Consider the following 21,476-nt stretch of genomic DNA (forward strand, 5'->3'; position numbering starts at 1 on the left):
TTCAACATACAACTGTTACTACAGATCCGACTTTCACCTTTAATCGCTTTCCAGTGGCAAGAGGCAGCCTTTACGTCATTGTTTGGAGCTCAATACAGAAAAAGTTCTGCAGCAACCTTAAACAGAGGGGTGTAACTTCAAGATCACTGCTCACTCACAACCTAAGCACCCCCCCCCCCCCCACACACACACACACCCCGTCTCACATGGGTTACCCACATTATGTGCACTACAACGCACGCACTTGCACACTGTAGCTGACCAACATCATCACTGTCTGCCTCCTGCTGCAGGACCAACACGCAGCCTCTCTGTTAGCCCTCAAGCGCGCGCGCACACACACACACACGCACACACGCACATAGAACAGCACCCTGACCTGCCAGCATCAGTAGCCTCGCGCAATCTCTGCTGAAACGGCGGAACAAACCCGTGGTGACACGTGTGCGCACAGCGCGCGGCTCTAACAGACCAAGCGTGTCCATGTGCACACACAGACGCACACTTATGCACGCACACACACACACTTACTGAAGCTGCAGGTGCTTCTCAATCAGCCCTCAGACCACATGCGCAAACAGCACGCGCTTACGCACACACTTTCGCTGATCCAGAAAACTCCAAACACATGGAGCAGAAACCGCAAAGATTCAAAGTGACTCCAGAAACAAGCTGCTCACGTTTTAGCGCACGCACGCACACACGCACATGGCAAAGCGCAAACACACGCGCACATTCATTTGTTTTGCCTTCTTACCTTCCTCGTGCATCCGCTGCAGACAGAAAGTGAGGTTCCGCCGCCAACCTGGCATGGTCATGAGGGAGGTGAAGAGGGGTCTAGATGAGGATGAAGGTGGTGGTGGTGGTGATGATGATGATGGTGATGGTGGTGGTGAAAGGTGATGAAGAGGAATGGTGATGATGAGGATGGGGGCACTAGGGTAGATCCTGTCCGGTGGAGGTGATGGCACGCAGCAGAGAGCAACCACTGCAAATAGAACGACTCCCTCTGTTTGTTCTGTTTCTGCCTGTTCTGATACTTTCTCCGGCTCTGTGTCTTCCCCTGGTTGTCTGACGGAAAACGGCGAGGAGCTGCTTCTCTCTCCAGCAACGACCCCGCTGACAGTCCGTGTGACAGTCAGTCCCGCTGCGGCACCAGTGGTCTCTCTGTTTGCCTCTCTCTCCTTCTCTCTCTCTCTCTCTCTCTCACTTTGTTACCAGAGTCCAGCCACTTCTCGCTTTATTCCATCTCTCGATATCTGGCTCCGTCTGTCTCTCCAGCTCTCTCCCTTTAATTTACCCTCTCATCATCACCTTCTAGGTTCATTTTCAGTCATTTTAAATGTACATAGTGACGCATTAAAACTCTTTAAAAGCAGCAGCTGCTGGTGGACGATCCAGTGACTCACACAAACTTTGACATTCTGTAATTATTTGTGAGTCTCAAACACTGATCTTTTCGGATAAGGTTCTACACACAACTTAAACCTTCCTAAGCCAAGCGTATTTTGACGAGCTGTGGCAGTAACACGCAGCACAAATTCTGACTGACTTTAACGTTTTCTTTGAAATAGCAACAGTTCCGGGTCAGACATGTTTAATTTCCGGTTCATATGCGATCACCTGAGCACCTGAAGTCGCGTGTAGCGTGGGCAGTGACGTCACAGCCGACCATCGTGCTGTACAGTGTGAGCACATCAATCGTGAGCTTTGACTCTGACAACTTTATCACATTACTGCAAAAGATGAAATGGATGTTTGTTGTTAAACACACCAAAAATAAATAAATACATAAATAAATACAGGTGGAAAAACATGAAATGATTTGCATCAAAAACAAAGATCTAAAATAAGAAGGAAAGATTTTCGTTAAATATTTGGTTTGTTTGTAAGAACTTGTTTACAAGTGGTAAGGCGTTGGTTTTGTACACCAAATATCATGGGTTCAATTCCCATCCACACCTCCCATGGCAGGTCGCTTTGTTGATACTTATCTGATGGTGCACACTGTCAACCATATTCATGATGTTGTATTTATATCTGAGGTGAAAAGATGGAAACAGGACAGTCACAAGCAAACCCCAGAAACTACTCAGATATTAGATAATCCACTATACTGCAGCAGTGGCTCGGTGGTATAGCAGGGTTGTCCAATAACCGGAAGGTTGGTGGTTTGATCCCAACTCCTCCCTATTGTTGTGTGTCCTTGGGCAAGACACTTTACCCGTGCCTCCAGTGTACTCACTGGTGTGGCGCGCCTTGCTGGTCATTGTATGACACTGCTTGGCAGCAGCCTTAAACAATTTCCCTCTAGAATATTATGTATTATATTAAAGTATCTAAAATAAAAAAAATAAAAAATAAATAGCCACCCCTTAAATGGGGTGGCTGTGGCTGTCCACTGTCTCCCCTGCCCTGGCTGCAGGCGATGCGTCCCTAAGCTGCTCCCAGTGGTTGCAGTACTGGTGTGTGAATGTGTGTGTGTGTGAAAAGCGTAAATATGAAGTAGTGTAAAGAGCTTTGAGTACCTAAGTAGGTAATAAAGTGCTATATAAGTACAGACCATTTACCATTTGCCAATTTAATTCCAGTGTTTTTCACAGCTGGGACAAATCACAGGACAAAGTGGACCCACTAAATATAAACTAGAGCAGCATGCAGGTGTTTCTGACACTGCCACCATACTGCGTCTGAAAGCTTTGTGTTGCAGCAATGAAGAGCTAGTTCACCACCAGCTTTGAGGTAAACACGCATACAGAGCAAACAGCTGTATGGCTGCTCATGCTGTATGTCTGGGTGGATCAAATGCAACAGTAACAGCCATACAAGAGCAGGCGAGTGCTAAGTGGCAGAGCTAAATATTGAATTGTTCTAATTAGGTAAATATGTGAGGTCACATGATAATGCGAAGTGGTCAAATGTATCTATAAAGAGTTAAGTGAAAGCAGCTGTGTGGCCTAACCACTGCACATAACACATCCCTGCTTCAGTCATAGAATGAGAGAGAGTGGTTTGTTAGAATAAAAGTGTCAAAAATGAAACAACGTACATGGAAAACAACAGAAAAACTCACCAATGTGTTCAATCCCCATCCATGCCTTGATGTTTGATCTTATCAGTTGAAACGGTGTTAGTGTTTTTCTGGATGCTGCGTTCACTTCTGGTGAAGGATTAAGGAAATTCACATCAAATGTTTGTTGACACATGACATTTATCCAAACAATTAATGAGCAAAGAAGAACAGAAGGGGCGAAAAGGTTAGAAAGGAAAAAAGATGCATTGTGGCATGGCCGAGAGGCATTGACATTAATATGAACTATTCTGGATTAGAGGCTATTGTCTTGAAACTGTCAGCACAGTTTACAGCACGGTCATGAAACTAAGAAGAGAGAAGTGCAGCCAGTATTCACTCACACAGTGTTTCTCACAGCAGAGGACAACTGGAAACAACATAAACAAGAGTAGCCTGCAGAGTAGAGCCATAGGCTGAGCCATTGCAGCACTGTGCGAGAATCTTGAAGTAAGCAACAACTGCCTGGCAGCAATGATACATGTGACATGTTGCCTGTCTGAAGCTAGTGCTGTATGGGAAGCAGCACGTTTCATTTGTGACACAAAGACTACATTTCCCTAAAATATAATCAAATGTCTGCAAACAACAGCTGACAGCAGCAGTGCACTTCCTCCAGGACAACACTCTAGAATCCAGGCAGGTGATGGCTGCCATCAGGGGCTCAGCTACAGTCTGTTGGGGCCCTAGGCAGAAGTTCATAACACATTTTAATATGTTAGTGATTGGCTGGTTATGAATTGCTAATACCATGACCACCTAACTTTTATACCATTTCAGCCAAACTGATAAATGCCTAGTCACACTGCACCAGAGATAACAAAGTAGGAGTACTTCACTACTGTACTTAAGTATTAAAACTTTCAGTACAGACTGGGAACAGTTTGTTACTGACATGTACTGACTGTGCACTGTGTGCACTAAGCCTAGCGGCTATCTGACTGTAGTTATGATTAATATTACTTCAAGGAGTTTGTTTAAGTTAAAGTTAAACAAACTTAAACAAACTTAAGTTCTGTTGTTCTACACCACTCCCTCCATCTACATAAGTAAATAACCTGATAATCCATCCCTCTGTCCTCTTTATTCATGTTGGGATTATGGCATTAAGTTGTGTTCTGGCCAACACACTGTCATGAACAAGTGACAAACCTCCAACCAGTGACACATTGGCACTTCCATTACAATTGCCAGAGCAGTACGGCTCTGCAGCTGGCTACAAGCAGGTTTGGTGGAGCTGCTTCATCATTGGGTGAGTAGTTCCTAGAAATCATAAAAGTAGAATGGGAGGACGAGCCTTTACCTTTCAAGCACAGCTAACCAGCTTCTAAATTGGGTTTGGGAGGCAGAAGCCATCTCCACTTTTAAGACCAGGCTTAAAAGCTTTCTGTTTAGTAAGGTGTATAACTAGTCTAAACTCTAGTGTGTAGAGAAGTTAGGCATAGATACAGTCACTTATGGGGATTCAGGCTCTGGGTTTCTGTGCTTTGAGACAATTCTGATTGTAAAATGCACTATATAAGTTAAACTGTTCTGTTGTTCTACACCACTCCCTCCATTTACATAAATAAAGAGACTGACTTACCTTTAACACTTGAGTATGACAAATACTGAGTACTTTTAATACTTACAAAAAATATTGAACATATTGATAAAAAATATTGAACTTTAACTCAAGTCTGGGGCTCTGGTACTTAGGCTACATCTCTGAACAACATTTAAACTGTTAAGGCATTAAAGTCTTATACCACAACAAAATGAGAGAATTTTGATTGTGCCTTATAACACACACACACACCTGTGCCATCGCTACAATACACAAAACTACTCATTGTGTCTGTTTGATAGAGGAGTGAGACCTCTTGTGGTTAGTCTGTGCTGGTGCAGAGCAGGTTGCCCCTCTGCAATATATTGTAAAGTCACTGATCCACACACTACCTGCATTACAAAGTGCTGACTTAATCAAATTAACATACACATGCACACACTTTAAAACACCTTCCCCTTGCGGCAGTGTTGACTTTCATTCTCATTTCTCTCTCTTACACACACACTAAAATACCAATCACCCTCCCCTTACTTGCTATTTATCTCTTCACTTCTATTGTCTACAAGTCAACCTAGTCTTCAGAAAAACAACACACACAGAGACACACACACATCCATGTTCCTTTAAAAAAAACTTTTCGTCCTATTCCTGCTGAAAGAGCAGAAGTTATGCAAAGGACAAACTGAAAGTTTGCTTTGTGGGGCTCAAATGATAACACACACACAGTGTTTCCTTACAAACACGCACTCTGTATGTCATCATTGTTCTCACGTAAATTAAGGGACAGTTAGTAACATATCTGATAATGCAACGTTTATCCACTGCTGAGACAATAGAGCGAAGAAGGTAAATACACAGAATGTTTTTGATCCTAACTGTACCGGTCAGCAGAACTTTTGAAGTTGACAGAAGTGCAGCACAGATGCAGAGTGGGCAAAAGTGCACAAAGAAGTAAGAAGTAGTGGAAGGAAAGAAAAAAAAAAGCTTAGGTTTGTTTCTGCTGCTCACAGCTGCAGCGCTGCGATAAGACGGCATGAACACAGACTGTGTTTGCAAAGGCTTCTGAACTCCTAAATGATTGCATATTCTGAAACTGACGACAATACGAGCCAGAGACAGCCAGTCTGTCCATCTGTCTGTCTGTCTGTCTGTCCCTCTGCCTGTCTGTCTGTCAGTCTGTCTGTCCCTCTGTCTGCCTGTCCATCTGACTGTAGCAAAGACAACACAACACACACAAGTGACAGATTGCATCATAGTAAAAAAACATTAAAGTGGCATCAAAATCTGTGTTCAAAGAAGGAGTGTGAGTCAAAACACACAGCAGATGCTCATACACACACAGCACACAAATAAATGTATAAACAGTCAAATGTTCTGGGGATGAAGGGCAGTGGTTCCATTACTACAAACAAGCTGCCAGTTTTTTTCTTGTGTATTTATTCCTTATGCTTCAAGACTTACAGAGTTATAGTTGTGACACTAAATAACCATCTTTCTTACCTCATGTGTTGTAGAGCTTTCTTGCTGTTTGATGTTTACCCCGCCCACCCACGTGATGTCACATTAATGGGGCCATGAATATGTGGTCAAAAAAAAAAAAAGCAGCAAGTTTCATTTGTGACAAAAAGACTACATTTCCCTAAAATATAACCAAAAGTCTGCAAACAACAGCTCACAGCAGCAGTGCACTTCCTCCAGGACAACACTCCAGAATCCAGGCAGGTAATGGCTGCCATCAGGGGCTCAGCTAGAGTCTGTTAGGGCCCTAGGCAGAAGTTCATAACACATTTTAATATGTTAGTGATTGGCTGGTTATGAACTGCTAATACCATGACTTTTATACTGTTTTAGCCAAACTGATGAATGCCTAGTCACACTGCACCAGAGATAACGAAGTAGGAGTACTTCACTACTATACTTCGTTATACTACTATACTATACTAAGTATTAAAACTTCCAGTACAGACTGGGAACAGTTTGTTACTGACATGTACTGACTGTGCACTGTGTGCACTAAGCCTAGCGGCTATCTGACTGTAGTTATGATTAATATTACTTCAAGGAGTTTGTTTAAGTTAAACTAATGACAGTTCTGTTGTTCTACACCACTCTCTCCATCTACATAAGTAAATAACCTGATAATCCATCCCTCTGTCCTCTTTATTCATGAATAAAGAAAAAAAAAGAAAAAAAGAAAAAGAAACAGAAAAAGAAACTTCGTTCAGGCAGGGCTATTCCTTTTTTCTATTATTATTATTATTATTATTATCTTTTAATCGGCCTTATATTTGAGTTCATTTGATTACGTGGTATGAATGAATAAGAATCGTTATAGCAATATAAATATGCTAAATTAATCTTAATCTAGTCTACATTTTGTGTCATAACATTTTACATCTCTTAGACAGGCTATTGCAAACACTGTTTTTCAGTCAGCTGATTATTTATTGATGCAGTGAGAACCCGCTGGAAGCCAATTAGAATGTTCGGCAAAGATCCGTCTTAAAACTAGTTTCGGATCTATCAATTCTATCTCTATGACAGCGAAAGGAGGAGGCCTCTCTACATGACGTAGGTCTACGGAGGGGAGTTCCGCTGATTCGGAGGTAAAGACAGCGCTCCGCTCAGCTCACCTCTCACTCTGCATCACCACCCGGAGGACTGCGTCTTCGCTCGCTCTCAGCGCTTTTGTCGTTTGACACATTTTATCTGACATTTATCGCTTTTATTGACAGATCAGAGACGATCCGCCTCATTTCACGTCCTCAGCCTGCCAGCATCCTTCATCTGCAGCGAGGTTTGGGTGTTTTATATTTTTTGAATGTGTCGGCCGGCTGCAGCGGTGTTCGCGGTGCTGACCGCCTGCCTCTGGTGCGGACCGCCTCTGTGCGCGGCGGCCAAAGGCCAGCAGCTCAATTACAGACCAATCATCGGTAAGACTCGGCCGCATGAAAGCCTGTCTGTGTGCCTGTCTGTGTTGTAGGCTGCACGGTGGATTATGATGGCTGTTATGTAATTCTCTTGGAGAATGTTCCAGAAAAGGTGTGTGTGTGTCTGTATGTGTGTGTGCTCTGTCTTTCCTGCGCTGTCATGTCTTTCAATTAAATTTTTATAATAGCACACATCATCTATTGTTTTTTACAGTGTATGTTTAAAGACACAGGCGGATTAATATGGCAAATGTTAACACAAAATGACACCTCACATGTCAATAGGGGTGTTTTCAGGGTGTGTTGCGCAACATGATACTGTTGTCAACCTGTGTGATGCCTGTCTTGTTTACTCTATGAAGATGGAACACTGACATGACATGAATATGAAATATAATAGGTTTGTTTTAGCTTTCAGTCGGAACACTTTGTTGAACCAGTAATGTGAAGCAATGCCTCATGATATGTGGTTATGAGTAAAATATTCAGTGCAATAACTGTTAATATGTTAATATGTAAACCGTTTTTTGATTCTATTCTATTCTATATTTTATTGGTAGTCTATTTTATAATGTATATATCTTTTCTTAACTTATCCTTTGCTGTCTGTATCTGCTGTTGCAAAAATGCAATTTCCCCATTGTGGGACTAATAAAGGTTTCTTAATCTTAATCTTAAAATAGGAAGTGTGTTAACTTTACTCTGTCATGCCAACCATTAGATGTGTCATGTTATTCAGGGTGTTTGGCAGCACAGAGGCAAAACTTTAAAAACTTCTTCTATGGAGTAAAACATTACATTATTTAATATTAATCACCAGCAGCATCCTGAGGCTGTGCTGTTGTTTGGTCATATGACAGTCATCTGGAAGAGTAATGAAGTATAGCATGACAGACATGTGGCAAAGTAGGGATTTTCTTCATCTATATTTAGACCATAATAGGCCTCTGGCTCTGACTTTTATCATCTCAATAGCTTAACTGTGGTTTTTAAATGGATCTAGCACAGGGTGTAGACAGGACTGGGTGTGTCAGAGAGCCTCAGTGTGACACAACATCCTGTCTGATGGCTTATCAGCATGCATTGGGTTGTCATGCATGACGTGTGCTACTCTGTATTTGAGGTGCATCAGTTCTTTCTTCTTGTTTCTGTGTGGACACTATACTGCCTGCAGCATAAACCCTTTCATCTTTTATCATTCCTGTAGGTGTGCTGGCACAGGAAAACCTTCCAGGAGACCAGTTCGCTCGTGGCTCCTCTTACATCGCAGCCTCCTATGTTAAATACCTAGAGGGATCAGGGGCCAGGGTTGTGCCTATCAGGTGAGTATAAGGGCGACTGGAAATGAGGGTTACTGAATTGTCCAGTAGGTTGATTGGAACTATCTGTTGTGTACTTTTGCCTTTGTGTATCACTTTAAGGAAGCTGTTTGCTATGACAAAAACATGGGTGGGAAACACAGTGGTTCTCAGGATTAGTAAGGGTTAACTACAGATTAACTAAGAAAAAACAATGAGGAAAACAGTTCCGTCTGATTCTAAAATATATATAAATGGGAAAATTGAACATTTATTTCATACAGAATATGTGATTGTATGATCTGCTAAATTGTCTACATCAGAATAATTCTTTAGGATCTAGGATTATGAGATAATCCAAGATGAGGTAATTTCATCTCTGTCTGGTAGTACACAACTCACCATTGTTACTGTTTTGTTTTTCTTTCACAACATAAGTGGGACTCTTTTACATGAGTCCTGCTAGAAAATTACTAAAGAGCATAAAATCCTGTCTGACTTGTTTTCTTAATCTGCGATGCCAATCTGACTCATATCACCATCAGTCATGGTGCTAAAAGTGGGCGGAGCCTGGACACATTATAGACACTAGAGTTGACTATAGAGTGGGCATGTGTTTAGTCTTTAGCTTAGTATAAAGTTTAGAGTTGTATGAGAGGTCAGTGATGCACGTGTTGTTAAGTATTAAGTGTCTTTTTTGTTGATCAGGGTCAATGAATGTTTGATGTGATATCTGAGTAGTATCGAAACGAAACGGCTCTTAGAACCGGCTCTGTGACGTGAATAATAGGAACCGGCTCCTACCCGGAAGCCGGAGCCCTTTTTTCTTCTGTTTTTTTTTCTGTTGGAGCTGTATGTGATTGGTCAACTACACAATGTGTGATCGGGGGGAGGCAGGGGGTACAAAAACAAAACAAACACACACAGAAACAAACAGGAGGGAGGGAGATGCAAATAAGCAAGAGAGGGAGATGAAAACTATGATAAATCAAATATCAGGCCAGGGACCAGTCATTTCATTGTCTCCCGGTCTAAGGGACCTCCTAGGCCTGTTGATATTTACTAAGTGTGATACCTATAAAGGTTTATTTATTTTTCACAATTTGGGTGGGATTCTTTTTATAAGAATCCTCCTGGAAAATTACTAAAGAGCTTAGAATCCTGAAAACTGTAGCTCTGAATCTGAAATGCCAATCTGAGCCACAGAAACATCAGTCATGGTGCTGGAAGTGGGCGGAGCCTGGCACTATATTTGGTTACTATTGGCTGGGACATCTCTTTAGTTGATTTACTTCCTTTAAATATAGGTTATTTTTAGTTTACAGTGGTTTATTGGTCAGTGATGCATTTATTGTCTTTTTGTATGTTTTTATTTATCAGAATCAATCGCACAGAAGAAGAATATGCTAAGATATTCTACTCAATAAATGGGTGAGTAGCCGATTTGTTTTTTTCAGTTTCACATCTGTTTCTCCAGTTTGTCTATAAGTAGAGGTGTAAAGTAATGTAGTAGGACTACTTTTTTCTACTTTTACTTCACTACATAGTTTTGATGAAACTCCGATACATTTTCTATGAGCAGCATCATTACTCACATAATGAGCTCATACCTGCCTGCCAGCTTTACATTATGGTGAATGTGAGGTTGTATTTACAGTATAGACTTGTTTTAAATATTAGAGTAGCCTAACCTTGCCTAGTGGCTATTGGCTAGTGGCTTTTTGACTGTAGTTATGATTAATATTAGTTAATATTAGTATTAGAAGTTAAACTAATGACTGTTCTGTTGTTCTACACCACTCCCTCCATCTACACAATTAAAGAGACTAAGACTACATCCCTCTGTCCTCTTTATTTTCTGATAGAATTGTGGCATTAAGTTGTGTTCTGGCCAACACACTGTCATGAACAAGTGACAAACCTCAAACCAGTGACACATTGGAGCAGCACCTCCATTACAATTACAGTATCACTGCCAGAGCAGTACGGCTCTGTAGCTGACTACATGCAGGTTTGGTGGAGCTGCTTCATCATTGGGTCATCAAGCTGCCTCAGTTTGCTGCACTCACAGATCCACTGAACTGTATTGACAGAAGTCTGGACTGCTTTCTTTATTAACTATTTTTAGACAGCAGTAGTCAAGATTTTCTTGAACAGCAGAACCAGTCTTTCCTGCATCCCTAACAAGGAAGTGTCTCCTCAGGTTGTTGCTGCAAGGAGGTTGACCTCTGTTTTTTCTGTTCAAGCTGCATGTGATTGGCCAATTACACAATGTGTGATCAGGCCAGGGACCAGTCATTTCATTGTCTCCCTGTCTCCCTGTCAAGCTAGGGACCTCTAAAGCCTGTTGACATTTAGTCAGTGTGATAGCTGTAAAGATTTGTTTTTATTTTTCACAATTTGGGTGGGATTCTTTTTATAAGAATCCTCCTGGAAAATTACTTAAGAGCTTAGAATCCTGAAAACTGTAGCTCTGAATCTGAAATGCCAATCTGAGCCACAGAAACATCAGTCATGGTGCTGGAAGTGGGCGGAGCCTGGCACTATATTTGGTTACTATTGGCTGGGACATCTCTTTAGTTGATCACAAAGCTGCCGTAGTTTGCTGCACTCACAGAACCACTGTATGGACAGAAGTCTGGACTGCTTTCTTTATTAACTATTTTTAGACAGCAGTAGTCAAGATTTTCATGTAGCAGTCTTTCCTGCATCCCTAACAAGGAAGTGTCTCCACAGGTTGTTGCTGCCAGGAGGAGATGTTGATCTTCAGACGTCACAGTTCAGTCGGGCCGCCAGGATCTTTTATAACTTGGCTCTAAAGGTAACACCATTTGACATGTACAAATTGCACCTCAGGATAACAATCAGACTGTAAGAGGAGGGGACGTAGAACCTACTAAACAGACAATGACCTTACACCTCTTTCATACTCAGCTTCATATTCCTCTCTCTCTCTCTCTCTCTCTCTCGCTACAGGCCAATGATGCTGGGGACTACTTTCCCATCTGGGGAACTTGCCAGGGCTTCCAGCAGCTGTCTGTGCTCACAGCCAATAAAAACCTGCTCACGCTCACTGATACCAAAGCTGTGGCTCTACCTCTCACACTCCTGCCAGGTAATTTTTTTCTGTCTCTGTTCAAAGGCTTGCCATTTGTCTCCCAGGTGCAATGCAAATGCAGGCAGCCGCCCATACAATTACTGACTTTCAATAACCAACCAGCTACCAACCACCAACAGTTATTTTTTTGACAAAGGTAGGCGGGATCTCTTGTATAGGAATCCTGCTAGAAAATTACTAAAGAGCTATTTCCTTGATCTTGGCTGGTGGAGTTGGTGTGACCCCAGTGTTTCACACACCACCAGCAGTCATGGTGTTCAATGTGACACATGGGTGGATCCTATGCAAATAAGAAGACTCCCTAGTAAGCGAGTCACACAAGTTTAGTATGATGTGGAATGCTATTTATACTTCTATTTGTATTAGAAATCAATTCACTTTGTGTTTTTTAAAGGCAGCTGCCTTGTCCTAATATATTAATTATTCTTCAAAGAGAGTACTTAAAGTATCATTCCTATGTGATAGAATGGGATGTTCCTATTTCAACAGTATGTGATCTAATCAGTTCTGGTGTTATCTGGGCTTACCGAGGATACCAAAGCACCTTAAGTGAAGTACTTAATATGATGTCAGATGAAAAAGGAATATGTGAATGGCTCCTTTTTAGCTTGTCTGTTCACCAGCCAAGAGTTTCACACTATAACACACATATGCTGTCAAAATTACTACCAGGTGTATAGTTAGAATCTCTACTATAGAGGGAGCACATAAAAATGAGCCTAATCGTGTATAGAATTTGACTTATGTTACAAACTTACTTTCACATCCTTTTTGGAACTGATATTTGTGTTTGACCGACAGCAGTATCACACATGGTGTGGCAGGGTGCCATTGGAACCCAGTCAAATAATAACATCAGTAGCACAACAATCTGTTGAGGGTCTTTTTTATTTTAGGCCAGCTAAAGGAAAACAAATAACTGCTTTTTTCGGTACCTTTTAAAAGAATCATACTCATGACGATGCAATTCTGCTTCCATCCTCCAGCGGCCCAGTCCAGCCGTTTATTTCGCAATTTCCCCAAGGATCTGTTGCAATCTCTGGCTGATGAAAACATCACTTCCAACTTCCACAGCTGGAGTCTGTCCATGCAGGTATTTTATGCTCTACTACCTTTTTTAAGTTAGAAGGCACAATGACATCCTGTCAAGGCAGCCGTCTGTCTGGTACTGAAAAGTTAAAATGCATATTTTCTAAGGTAGACCTTCAGTAGTTATAGTGATGCTTGTATGTATAAATACTGATTTTTACTTCAGTTAAGATTTCGTTTTCCTTTCATTCGAGGGTTTGGAGCAGGCCAACTGGATTTGTTACAGTTCCTTGAAGACCATTTGTTTGTTATCCTGACCATCTGTTAAAGCTCTAGTCTGGTTAACACCTGGCTAATGACAGAGGACACCAAAGTGCACATTTTAGACCAAGAGCACATGATTTGAAAGAGGAGTCAAGAAAGCCATTCATGTCAAGTTAGAAAAACCCTCCCTTAAACAGAGGTGGTAGTCATAATCTTTCCACCACATATAGTGCAGTGTCACATCCACCCAAAATAAGTTTCACTCCAAGACACACATTGCTAACAAGTTTCACAACCACGCCTCTGACAGCAGTCTCAGAGTCATTAGCCAGTTGCTAGAGAGACTGGACAGAGCTTCAACAGATGGTTAGAATAACAAAGGAGCAGAGACACATCTTCAAGAAACTCTAACATGCCCAGTTGCCCTGCTTAAAACAGGAAAACTGAGCATTTGTATTGATATTTTTTCTTCCATTTCTTATTAGTTGTAAGTCAGAAGCAGCTGAATTTGTGGTGTTAAAATATCCTTAAATATGGGTGATTGGTAAGTTTAAATTCAGGCACGTTTACTTGCATCTGTTGTGATGTGTTGCAAGGGCAGTTGAACCTATGATCTTTGGTTTACAAGACCAACGCCTTACCACTTGGCCACCATGCCACATTTTAACCATGCCACACCATGCCACATTTTAACACAAAAACAACACCTTTAAAACGATGTGTATTTCTACAATTGATGAAGAAATGAATTTGAACATTGGCAGGTATATTTTAGTTATTATCTCTAAATAAAACATGATTTGCAAAGTTTAGTAGTTTAGTAGTGAAAGGCTACAATATAAAGCTAAGGCATGGATGGGGGTTGAACCCATGATCTTTGGTTTACAAGACCAACGCCTTACCACTTGGCCACCACGCCCTTACAAATGAAGCAAGAAAGAGAGAGAGAAAATCAGATATTTACAAGAACAAATTCAACTTCAAAACTGTGTCTTTACATCTGCAGAACTACACTCGAAATGCCAAGCTGAAGAGGTTTTACAAGGTCCTGTCTACTAACAGTGATGGAAAGAAAGAATTCATCTCCACCATGGAAGGTATAATTTTTCATGCTTGCTTAGCAGACACTCTTAATTTCTCAATTAACATGCCAATTTGAATCGAGCATTTAGGTAAATATCCACCAGATGGCAGCACCTTCCTATAGGTAGAATGAATGAAAGGCCTACTGAGTCTTTGACTGCGTTGTGTTGGTTTTCCTCAGCCTACCGCTACCCATTTTATGCCGTGCAGTGGCATCCAGAGAAAAGTCCTTTTGAGTGGATAGACAAACCCGGCATGGTTCACTCCATGCCTGCTATAAGAGCCTCATTCTACACCGCCAGCTTCCTTGTCTCTGAAGGTAACGCATTATACCTCTCGATATGTTTCTGCCTTTATCCAGCCTTGTCTGTCTTATTGGCTTAGGATGTATGTTTCTTACAAAAAATATATTTAACAGAATGACCCCTATGATTAACTTCCTGTTTGTCTTCCTGCTGTTGTTTTTTTAACCCAGCCATGAAGAATCACCATAACTTCTCCAGTCCGGCTGAGGAAGAGCGAGCTCTCATTTACAACTTCTCTCCAGTCTACAGAGGCATTCATGCCGTCTTTGTGCAGAACTATTACTTTGATTGACCGAACAGACCTGGGCTCACTCTAGTCAGAATATGTCCATTCATAGAACATCTTTGTCCAAATCCCCAAAGCCAAGTTCAATGATGTCATTATCATTTACAGTAGATACAGAAGAACAAAACAGCGGTGAAACATAGTGGTAAAATAAGAAAATGTGCCAAATATAGACCGAGATTTTTAGGTATAATATCACAAATAAAATCAAACACATATAAACCAAAAAATTACAACCGAACAGTGGACAGTTACGGTACTGGTTTGATACGCCGACACCGCTCCTAATGTGCATCACTGAAAGAGGAGTGTCTACATCCAAATGTTAAACTTTGTTTTTGTTTTACAAAGCAAAACAAAAAAAGTTTTATCGAATTGCAAGTATAAGGGAATTTTTAAGACAAATTATGACTTAAATTAAAAATACTGATGAATACTTAAATATCTGATTAGAGAATACTGTTTAAAGTCTTTGACAGCTGATATTTGTATGTTACTGAGATTTCTGAAGCCACTGCAATTTAAGTTGTTTTTATTTTTAGCTTAAAGCATACATTAAAAATGTTCCTGCTTGTGATGATTAAAATAATATTTTATTCTTTTCTATTCACTCAAGCAAATAATCTTAAAATCTCCTCAGGAGAAGCATCTTCTCTGAGTTTGACATGTTTTAAATCTTTGAAATAATGAATGTGACTCCTAAACATTCCTTCTGTGGAAATAGCATCATGCTCTGTTTTCTCCTGTCTAATGGCTTTATTTTGCAGCACTAGAGTTCTAGCCCTGCTATCCATTGCTAAAAATATGTATTTTCCAGCTTATCTTTACAGAGCATCTTATTTTATCATTTTCTAGCTGTGCGCTAAAGAACTGATGGAAATGTTTAGATGGCTTTTAAGAGTCATCAGATTGTATTGCTGTGTGTCTTTGTATGCGTTTTGTGTCTCTCTCTTTGACATCATGACAAAGTTTCCGACTATTGGCGCCCACTTGAAGTTGGAAACCTTGTTATGCCAATGTTAGTTATGCAAAAATGGGGTTAAGTAGATTTTATTGTGTTGTTTTTAAGACAATGCAACCTTGTCTGTTTAATTTATGGAATGATTTCATTAAATAGTTAGTCATTTTGTGATCTGCATTCTCAGGTTCATGTCCAATATGGCTAGTCAATTTTGTTTTTTTAACATATTTGTTAATAAGACTAATGATTTTCATCCATTGAAATTGGTCCTGAAAGTCATGGTGTTTCTGTTGTGGTGATAAAACCTGAAAAATGGGCCTACTTCCTGTCCAAATTTTCCTTCTTTCCAGCAGTTTAATTTAGTGGCTTTAATACATGCATCAAATACACAAATGATTGTACAAGACGCTGTCTTGTTTGTATGACTGTGTGTCAGGCGATGAGACAATAAAGGGAGTCAAGTAAAACTTTTGTCTTTTCCTGCAGTCGTCTTTACAACAGATGATGTGATTTCACAAATTTGAAACTTAATCTTTCAACTGGACATGGGATTAGGTCAGATTAAAAACTTTTTTTCAGTGAAATCTGATTGCGTAAAGCTCCTGACATCTACAAAATCTGAGAAATTAGTGGAAGTCACTTTTAATTTTGAGATTAAAAACTCAAAAACACACTGACGCCAAACACAATGAACCAAAAACACAATGTGAAAATACATAAAAAAAAGTGAGTAGATTGGGTTGTCACTAGTGTACATGTTCAAAGCACCTATGTGCACAACTACCCACTAGATGGCATCATATTACCATAAAATGCAAACTTACAGCAGTGCCGTTCAAATTTTAATGAACTACAATACCATGGTAAAATCAGCATTGGTTTAAAAGAATTTGTTGTATATAAAATATAATAATCTATTCCAAACACACAACATATTGATGATTTCTTCTATAGAATGTAAACCTGCGTTAGAGTAGTCCCTGTTTAAACCACTTGCACCCAACAGATCACCTCTCCATGCTTTCACCATGTAAAACAGTGTCTACTGAACATCATATAAATTCATACGTTTGCATCAATAGTTCCGTAAACTACCTAAAAACTGTGTGTGGGAGCAGCTCTACTCCATGCTGAACCTTTTTGTACTTAGACACCAAATAAATATTTATTCAGGAATAAACTGTTCTTTGGTCACTGCTGCTTTTATGCATTATGCATTCAGCAGCCTTGGCCATTGATCCTGAGATACAGCGTGCGCATCTGTGAGTGAGTGTCTGTAAGTTTGTCTGGATATAAAAACTTTCTAGCTCAAGAGTTGTGAGCAGAAACTTTATCCACCGTCTAGACCAAGAACACATACACTAGCTTCTGTTTCTTAACTTTGCTGGGTTGCTTTTTTTCCTGATCTTTAACTGATCAGGTTGTCAGACAAAAAAGCAGCCCTTCTTTCAAACATGCTTTTAGACGTGAAGGGGGAGGATAGACTGAGAAAGAGGAAAGTGGAGTGGAGAGGCGGCAAACAAACCAAATGAGAGGGTAAATTAAGTGAAATAATGGAGGCAAAAAGTGTGAAAACAGCTGTCAGATAGGCAGGCTGGAAGACAGAATGAATAGGGAGAGGGTGAATTAGGCACCCAGCCAGCATGTCGATGTGGTCGATTCGTCCACTAACTCTGTACAGGACTATTGTGTGTCTGATCATGTGAAGGTTAATGGGCCCAAACTGAGTTCCAAGTGGGGCCTATGTGAGCGATGATCCTTGGACCCCTGATTGTGTTCACTCTAATATGTGTAGATCCTTGTTATTATTGTCATCCCTGTTGTTTGAATGTGTTGGTCCCTGAATTACTGCACCTGCCCACTAGATGTCCTCATTGCTGCTCTTTTTGCCACTCGGTGCTACCAGATGGTCCCTGTAATACACCACCTGTGTGCACACCTTTCCTCCATTAGCTCATTACTGCTTTAAAATGGCACTTTTTCGTTAATATAATTTCACTTTCCCAATAGTCCTTTTTGTCCGCAGGTACTTGAGAAGAGTTATTGAAGTTTAAAGTTAAGTTTGTAGAAATACATTTTTCTGAAAGCTGATACAGGTCTGAGGAGTCATTTTCAGCGCAGTTAACTGTTCAATGACAGGCCATTCGATTTCTGCTCAAGCTGTTGATTAGTGCAATATTCTGAAGAACTACAGATGCATGTGTTTTGCAGGGCACAGTGTCCATGTTGGCACTGTGGTTGCCAATGTGTGGCCTAAGCATTCCGTAGGGGAGCTCCAGAGATTACATTAGACCTTAATGGCTTCACCTGCTCTGCAGTTTTTATGTGTTTTCTAATACATATCCTGAAGAAGGAAGAATCAAAATAACAGAAAACATAATATATGCTTTTTGCGTGCAGCAGGAGGCCAAGAGTTAATAATACAGAGAGTGTCAGGTCGCAAGGAAAAGCAGTTTGGAACAAGAATCTTTAACCAGCTAATCAGCATAAACACAGACTCAGCTGTGCCTCATAAACATGTTGGTTTGGAACCAGGAAATGGTGGCAGACATAAACAACAGGCTGAAGATTACATCTTCATTCGAGGATTTTCTCCCAAGCACTATGGATAATAGATAATATTGTATTTCTCGTGCAGCTTATTTAGTCATCTATAGCTTAGAAAAGCACATTTTGAGTCCAGCTAAGATCCATTTCAGTGATGTCTTAAGGCACATCATATAACTTTTTGGAATCTATTCAGTAAAATATGAACATATTTATCTGATGAAATGTAAAAACATCATTTGAAATGGTAGAACTAGAGGAAAAGATGAGGAATCAAAGTCTTAGTAGCTTCAGTTTCTCACCAAAAGTTGTGGAGACAGTTTAGTTTAGACCGTCCATGCCTTTAGCATCCAACTAAAAAACATTACAGTGTAAAGACATATCAAACTTCATCCAGTATTTATGTTAAATTTAAAAAATAGGACATGACAACGGACAATTTAAGGTGCTATTATGTGCTGATTATGGCAGCAGCAGTGCCATGTAATCACTGGGGAATGTTTCACTCATATGAAAGTTTCAGCGCACAACTGTAGCAGCAACGCTTTTCAGATTACACAAAGAGAAGGAGCGTCTCTTGGTGCCAGAAATGTCTGCTGCTGCTGCATAAAAAAAAACAAAAAAACAATTTCTCCTCTGAGTGAGAACAACAACAGTGAAGATTTCAAAACCAATGAGTTTGTCTCAGTCTAAATGAAAAAATGTATTGGTATTTTTTAAAAAAATGTCTTAAAGTTAAACACAGCAGATCACTTGTTTGACTGCAAAAACTATAATGAAAAAAAAGTTCTAAATAATTTAATAAAGGAAAAGTTTCAGCAAAGGTCAAAGTGAAGATACCAAACTCAATATATACAGTACATACACTCAACAAAAATATAAACGCAACACTTTTTGCTCCCATGTTTCATGAGATGGACTTGAAGATCTAAACTTCATTCCAGATACACAATATTACCATTCCTCTCAAACATTGTTCACAAATCTGTCTAAATGTGTGATAGTGAGCACTTCTGCTTTGCTGAGATAATCCATCCCACCTCACAGGTGTGCCACATCAAGATGCTGATCTGACATCATGATTAGTGCACAGGTGTACCTTAAACTGCCCACAATAAAAGGCTTATATTTACACTTTATATTTATCTTTAGTTTTTAGTTACATGTTATATGTTGCGGAGTGAAGAGTAACGCAATTTCGATTCTCTGTATGTCCAGCACATATAGCAGAGTTGACAATAAAGCTGACTTGACTTGACTTGACTTGACTAAACAACAGGAAACATGAGCATTGTTTCCACATTAGAGCTATGTGGTACAGCTAGTGTGGCCTACATAGGTGGTTACATGTCCAGATGAGAGTTAAAGGTAATTCCATACTTGTGTTCCAGAGTAAGATTCACCACTCTTCAGTTTTGTTTACCACTATTTTGGGCATTTAGCCAAATGGCTTAAAAAATATCAACACAGAATCATACACAGTATGTTTCATACCAGTGCTTGGTGTTCCTGCAGGTATCCACCTTTTATAGTCTGAAGGTATTTATAAAAGTCCATGGCAAACAGCGGTCGTTCCATCACAAGAACTAGGTGATTATCCAGATAGTACCAGTCTAGAAGGGACACCGTGGCTGACCTCCTGACTTCTCCGGGTACACCTCCTGTTTTCAACATGAAGGCCACCTCCAAGGCGATGCAGTAGGTTTTGCCGTTGCAGTGCTGCAGAAAATAAACGCACCTTATAAATGAGCTCCTTCACACACAGCTGATGAATGGTTGTCAGGAAAGGAGCTTTTCCCTCACCACTCTTCCAAATCTGATCATCTTCCAGGGAATGTACTTGATTGCCACCTGCTCAAGACAAAAATGCTTTGCTGTTGTCACTGTACATCAGTGTATATTGCAATGTGTGCGACGTGTCTTGAAGACTTACCTTTAGGTTGTCTTCATTACGGATGCCTGCAAACACGGAACCAAATCCTCCTTTGCCGATTGGTCTAAGCTTAGTGTAGGTGTTTTCAAAATGATCTGAAATCACACAGAGATGTGTTTTGTTGAGATGTGTCTACTACTGCTCATCACAGAAATGCTTCTTTGTTTTTCAGATCTTTCATTTAGACGTGTGAACACGTCCCTGCGTTATGTTTCGCACTTACCTTGCTGTGTGTTTGCTGCAGTAGACATCTGGTAAATCTCTTCAGGAGACTGATTATCGACAACACAGTTGGATTCGCTGTTGTCCTCTTCCACCTCCTCATGCTCCTCAGCATTTGGAATTATAAAGCAGGAAAGTGAACTAAGTCTGCTGCTGATAACAATGACCTCTTGTGCAGCTATGACAGGTCGTTCAGGGCTTCTGCTTCTTATTCTTTTTGCCGGTCTCTCCTCTTTGTGGCTTTCAGCCTTCCTTTTTTCAGAGTGCTGACAGTTGTTGGGGTCTGATTCCGGGCTGCGTCCCCGACTGTGTTTGGTGGTCTTGTTGGGGTCACAACTTTTTCTCCTTTTGGGTTCAGAATCTGCAAAATCACCCTCTGCCTTTCTTTTTTTATTAGACATGTTTTTTCCTGCAATGAGGAAAACAATGTGTACTTCTCTTCTATTTTTTGTAATGCATAACTACAGCTTTGATACCTTATCATTACGTTTCTGGCCCACACATGGTCTCACAACGGGAGATGTGAAGGAAAGATGGATGCAGGCCATGTAACATGAACTACAAACATACACCTGTGACTGTCTCATCAATGAAATCAGTTGTTTTAAGTGCAGATTAAATCAAGTATTTACAATGTCGGTTTACATCATATCACCATATCATTTACAACAGGTGCACAATAAAGCTCTTGAAGCCAGAAATTTCATTAGATTCAAAGCAGTAGACTATGAAGATATTCAGTTCCTAAAGTCACAGCATAAATATAATATTTAAACACAAAAAATGCTAGAAATTACAGACATTGCAGATCAGTTGAAGAAAGTGTGTAAAAACATGCTTCTTTAACTGAAAGTCATTACTTACCTGCATGCAATCCAAAG

At 40.4% G+C, this 21,476-nt stretch overlaps 1 protein-coding gene and 1 non-coding gene across 3 annotated transcripts; one reads left to right on the forward strand and one right to left on the reverse strand.

Moving 5' to 3' along the window:
• The first annotated feature begins 4,221 nt into the window (after positions 1-4,221).
• Positions 4,222-16,344, forward strand: LOC114436785 (gamma-glutamyl hydrolase). Of its 2 annotated transcripts, none has more exons than XM_028407228.1 (10): positions 4,222-4,322; positions 7,355-7,552; positions 8,757-8,871; positions 10,228-10,278; positions 11,584-11,668; positions 11,824-11,962; positions 12,952-13,058; positions 14,265-14,355; positions 14,523-14,660; positions 14,817-16,344. In XM_028407228.1, the coding sequence occupies exons 2-10, from the start codon at positions 7,441-7,443 to the stop codon at positions 14,936-14,938; spliced, it is 960 nt and encodes a 319-aa protein (XP_028263029.1). In that variant the 5' UTR covers positions 4,222-4,322; positions 7,355-7,440; the 3' UTR covers positions 14,939-16,344. The 2 variants fall into 2 exon arrangements, with proteins under 2 accessions (XP_028263029.1, XP_028263030.1); XM_028407229.1 differs by lacking the exon at positions 4,222-4,322 and adding an exon at positions 7,207-7,225.
• trnat-ugu (transfer RNA threonine (anticodon UGU)) lies at positions 14,106-14,177 on the reverse strand. The gene has a single exon. It is a non-coding gene; the product is annotated as a tRNA-Thr (tRNA).
• Positions 16,345-21,476: the final 5,132 nt, after the last annotated feature.

This window comes from Parambassis ranga, chromosome 5 (genome assembly GCF_900634625.1).
Source record: "Parambassis ranga chromosome 5, fParRan2.1, whole genome shotgun sequence".
Classification (NCBI taxonomy): Eukaryota; Metazoa; Chordata; class Actinopteri; family Ambassidae; genus Parambassis; species Parambassis ranga.